The 5401-nt window shown below is 37.3% G+C and overlaps 1 protein-coding gene across 1 annotated transcript; it reads left to right on the top strand.

Annotated features, from left to right (window-relative positions):
- The first annotated feature begins 263 nt into the window (after positions 1-263).
- Positions 264-4682, top strand: LOC131025862 (methylsterol monooxygenase 1-1-like). Its single transcript, XM_057955649.1, has 5 exons — positions 264-785; positions 1072-1394; positions 3693-3840; positions 3944-3976; positions 4279-4682. Exons 1-5 carry the CDS (start codon positions 456-458, stop codon positions 4357-4359), a joined length of 915 nt encoding a protein of 304 aa, XP_057811632.1. The 5' UTR covers positions 264-455; the 3' UTR covers positions 4360-4682.
- The last annotated feature ends 719 nt before the right edge of the window (positions 4683-5401 follow it).

Here is a 5401-nt window from a genome sequence, read left to right as displayed (position 1 = left end):
CAAAATTGGCACACCATATTATATATTAGTTTGCTATTTGGTCGGAATTTAGATTAATAGCAAAATCAGATAAAATCAAAAGTTTAGTAATTATCACGCCATAGTTCAAAATTTGTGTGCAAAATCAGAATTGAATGAAAGTTCAGCATTTTATGGACAATTAACCCTTAAATTTATTTTGTATGAAATTTTACAAATCAACTAAAAGTTGTACAAATTAAATTGGTGACCAATTAAATTTGTTCTCTTATTTGAAAATAATTAATGCAAAAATAAAAAGGTAAAAAGGGTGGTGTCACTGTCCATGTTCTCCAAATTCTCTCCTAGTATTTGTCGTCCATGAGCATTAAGCAGCCACCACCTCATAAATCGGAGTAACAAACAAACACCTGCCCAAGTTTCACATCCCAGCTGAATCCACACACTGTCACACTTTGTCCGCATCGCCATCGCCAATGTTGCCTTACGCCACCATCCACGACGCCCAAACCGCTCTCGGCAGATCCCTCACGGCTGCCGAGACCCTCTGGTTCAATTACTCCGCCACCAAGTCCGATTACATCCTCTACTGCCACAACATCATCTTCCTCTTCCTCATCTTCTCCCTCTTCCCCTTCTACTACCTCTTCCTCGAATACTTTTTCACCAATTCCGTCGACCCTTTCAAAATCCAGCCCAAAGTCAGGCTCTCCTTCTCCGACACCCTCCGCTGCTACAAATCGGTCATGCGCATGTTCTTCCTCATTGTGGGCCCGCTTCAACTCGTTTCCTATCCCTCCGTTCAGGTAATTTTACCCTTTTCTCTAATTCAGATGTTGTTTTGGTAATGAGAGATGCGCTCTGTGATTGTGTCACTGGAAAAGCTTCTTCTTGGTATGTTTGTATTTCATAAGAATTGTTTAGTATTGAACATGGTGTGATGTGATCTTTAATGGATTTAATTAAATGTGGAATCTATACATTGACGATATCTTTTTCCTACTGCATTACGAGTATTTAGCCTTTAATCATGTTTGATTTCTTCTGGATCATATTTCTGATTGTTTATTTATTTGTTTTTATTCAATGAAGATAATAGGAATAAGAACCAGCTTGCCACTACCTTCATTTTGGGAAATTGCACTGCAATTGGGGGTCTATTTCCTTGTGGAGGACTACACAAACTATTGGGTCCATAGATTTCTGCACTGCAAGTGGGGGTATGAGAAAATCCACAAGGTGCATCATGAATACACTGCTCCCATTGGGTTTGCCGCGCCGTATGCTCACTGGGCCGAGATTTTGATCCTCGGGATCCCGTCTTTTCTGGGGCCCGCGATGGTCCCCGGGCATATGATTACATTCTGGTTATGGATTGCTTTGAGGCAGATTGAGGCTATTGAGACTCACAGTGGGTAATGCACTTTGCATGCCTAATCCTCATGCTTTCATTTGATGCAATTAAGTGACAAGTCTCCAGCTCTTGATTGATTTAAGTGTCATTCTATCTGCATTGCTTTTCATAATTTGACCCAATGATGGCTCAACAGTGGTATTCATTCAATTTCTTTTAACTGTTTGCTTTTGATATTTTGATTGATCTGCTGGAAAGTAAATGCATTGGTGGGATGAGGTCAATAATATTGGACTAACTTTTGTGCACGAGGAGAAGGATTAGAAGTCCTCTCTTAACCTCTCTCTCTCTCCTCTTGGTGTGCCTCTTAATTTATTCTATTTGTTGTTATCTTTTCACCTTGATTCTTTTAAGGGGATCTTTTTTCTTTTAATGTAGTATCTGTGTGGCTCAGACCCTTAGTGAATTCTGAGCAGCTATTTCCTTGGATGCCTTTTAACTTTTATATGTGTTACGCGTGCTTTGGATAAAAAGACAGTTCATTACCCTCTATTTTTTTCTAAGTTAGATGGTAATATGTAAGGTGTGACTCGTGAGATCATTGCATCTTCCATTTGCCTTCTAGAGCCTCCCTCTGTTGGTATCAATCATTTGTTGCGTTGGCATCACTTTCATATTTTATATTAGACTTATAAACTAATTGTGATTAGGGTAGAATGTGGCTATGGTTTCCTTGTGAAAATGCTGCAATACTGTCCATATCAATTACGTCTAAAGAAAATAACTGGTTTTCACTATGACTTATGACTATCTATACGTATTAGCTAGCAATGTACATCAGATGAAGGTCATAACAATTTCATTCAATTTTAGAGGTGAAGCAGTTCTGATTTAATTTCTTGAAAGAAGTGGTTGTGTCCAATCGACAAAAGACTGAAAAGTTATTTTGTGCATATTAAAAGATTGTTGGCTTGGTAAGAAAAATGGCTAATTGAGTCCAATGATAAGTTTAGTCTCTAATACTGGAGTAAGGGAAGTTTTTCTGTAGAACATTGGCGAAGTAGTTGCTCCAAGAATGTTTACTAGTGAAAGTAACTCCAGATTACGAGTTAAGTTGTCAGTTTGCATGATTTGTTTTAGTTTTTCCCCTTAATTTTCTTCATATAGACATAATAGTTCATACTGAACAAGGAAAATATGCTATCTCTCCATCTTTGCTTAAGATTAATTGTTTAAATTTTTTAATTTACTTATCCTATTGAAGAGCATGTTAAATGCATTTAGTCATCAGAAATGCCGATGGATGCATGGAAGCATTTATGAGAGGGTGACATTATAAGAAGTCATTCTTGTGTTCTGTGCTGATCTATATATTTCTTTAGTTCTCGTATTCCCTATCCTTGCTCCTGAAAACTGTGAACGAATTTTTATTCCTAAATGATTGAAACTTGGTGTACCATGCTAGAGATTCTCAGCAGTAACTACCTCAAAGACGTTTTGCTTTACGTGCAATGAAAACTGGAAATCATGATCAATTGAGGGCTTTAACGAGTTTAGTGTCTTTGTTTGAAATTTTATCTCTATACTTTTCTCTACTTCCCTGTTGATTAATTCAGAAAGTATATCTTGTATTTTCCTTAGCTTGATTGGATAATGTGCTGCTGATTAGTTATATTTGATATTTAACTTTTGTTGAATCATGTAGTAATTTGAGAAGAAATGTTTGTGTTGGAACGTAGAGAGGTTTATGTTTTAGAGTTTGTATCAACTGAGTTCTGCGATTGATTATTCTAGACTGTGGTTGTGGTGATGATGATTGTTGCATCCACTTTTTCTGTAAGTCCAGGTTGGCCTAGTAAAGTCCCTACACATTGACATGATTCTTTTAGTTATTAAATTGTCTTACTTTTCGTCAGAGCTTCTCTAAGGAGTAAGGATGATTCTTATATGCATGCTATTCTAGTGAATAGATCTTCCATTTCTTGAAATCTCTCTTTTGATTTGAAATCGCGGAAATAGACTATTATTGTCTAATAGAGTTTGAGAAAATGTGACATTCTGAAATGTTAGTTCGGAGTTTATGCTGAAAGCGTGCCACTAATTTTTACAACAATGATATGTTGCCTGAAAATGAAATTTCTCAGAATTGATTTTTTCTCCATTAAATTGTTTGCTGCAGTCAAATTTGTTAATAAATTTGAAAGTTACTTATTTAAACTTTTCTGTAGCAGAGTTTGTGAAAGCTTCATTCTCAATTTATCACCAGTATTTCACAATATGCACTCTTAGATTTTCTTCAATCTGCTGGTTTTCATTTGTGACGAAGGCATCATCACCAAGTTGATATTGCTTGCTCCAGGTACGACTTCCCCTGGACTCCGACAAAGTATATTCCATTTTACGGTGGCCCAGATTACCATGATTACCATCATTACGTTGGTGGGCAGAGCCAAAGTAACTTTGCATCAGTATTCACCTATTGTGATTATATTTATGGCACTGACAAGGTGATTACCAAAAATGAATTGTATCTTCCATTACAAGCGTATAGTGGCTTCAAATTATTGTGTTCTTACACTGCTTTCTTTCTTTTTCCCCCTTATTTTTCAGGGATACCGCTACCAAAAGAAAGTTCTTCAGCAGGTATATAAATACCTTCTCATGTTTAATATGTATAATGTAGGCCTAAGTGATCCATTATCTCTATCTAATCCTTAACTTTCGGAAACATGATGAACTCTTCTTGCTTGATATTCCTTGGTAGATCCACAACTGGGAATGAATTTTCTTCGCTTAAGATTATGTTAATCCTAGATGAGATAATTGGGTATATACTCCAAGAGGCTTTCACCGAATGACGCCATCTTGGAACCAGTGCATTTTCTTCTTAACTGAAGTTTTGCTTACAATGTTTTCTGAACTATATAAACTGCCATCTTGTCCAGCTACGCGAGGGGATTAATACCAAGAACGAGCAGAATGGACTTTTGCACGACCAATTTGCACAAAGCCATAAAGAGGACTAGTTTTGGGGTGGCAAGAATAGTTTCTGGATAAATTATTTTGGTGCAAAAGCATATCTAAGTCTTCTGCTTCGCGTTCACCTCTCGTCGTTCTTATCTTTCAATGGAGGTTCGACTTTGCTTGGTGTTGGTAGGGTATGTCAGCCGGTAGGTTTTTGAGCTTTTATCCTTATGTAGTTTAGGTAGACATAAGTTATGGTTTGTGGTTTGTACGTTGCTATTCTATGTCGATCCAATAGCTTGTGATTGTTAATTTTGGTATGAGTTACTTGCTTGGTTTTTATATTTTGCATTAATTAGCTCAATGGGAGGAGGCTTTGGATTTATCCTGTTTTAGTTTGCTAATTATAGGTGATATGTAGTTTCAAATTTTGATACATGCATATATTATCACCACATACATATAATTAGGGGTTGAATCATCTGTTTTGATACTTTGTTGTAGGTTTTATTTCTTTTGATCCAAGGTCTATATACATGTACACCTAGATGAGATTTTTTTATCGTTACTAGTATTTTTCCATTTTGCACTAGTTATTACTCCCTGCCTCCACCAATTCAGATTCTACTTTTCTTTTTGGTTCGTCTACTAATCCATATCTTATTCATTTTTAGTAACTATTTATACATTTTTTTCTCCACTCAATTACTCCCACCGTCCCAATAAATGTGGCCACCTTTTCTTTTTGGTTTGTCCCATTAAAAGTGGTCACTTTCTTAAAATGGAAATATTTATTTTAATTAATCTAATTAATTAATCTAATTAAAATGTGTAACTAAATCTAAACACTAATCAAATACACTCACACACACCACAAAACACACATAACTCACACTCAGCCCCCCTCCCCCCACCACCCCTGATACTCGCCGCCCAACCCTTGACTGTCGCCGCCCCGCCGCCTGACCCCCGCTGCCGCCGCCCACCCCTTGATCGTCGCCGCCCCGTAGCCTGACCTTCGCCGCCGGCCTCTGCTCTCTCCCTTTCGCCACCTCTCTCTCTGTCTCTCTCTGTCTCTTTCTTCACCATGCTCTGTAGCTCCGA

The sequence above is a fragment of the Salvia miltiorrhiza genome, chromosome 1, assembly GCF_028751815.1.
Source record: "Salvia miltiorrhiza cultivar Shanhuang (shh) chromosome 1, IMPLAD_Smil_shh, whole genome shotgun sequence".
NCBI lineage: Eukaryota > Viridiplantae > Streptophyta > Magnoliopsida > Lamiales > Lamiaceae > Salvia > Salvia miltiorrhiza.
Note: the sequence above shows the minus strand (reverse complement) of the source record. Positions and strands in the feature narration are given on the sequence as shown.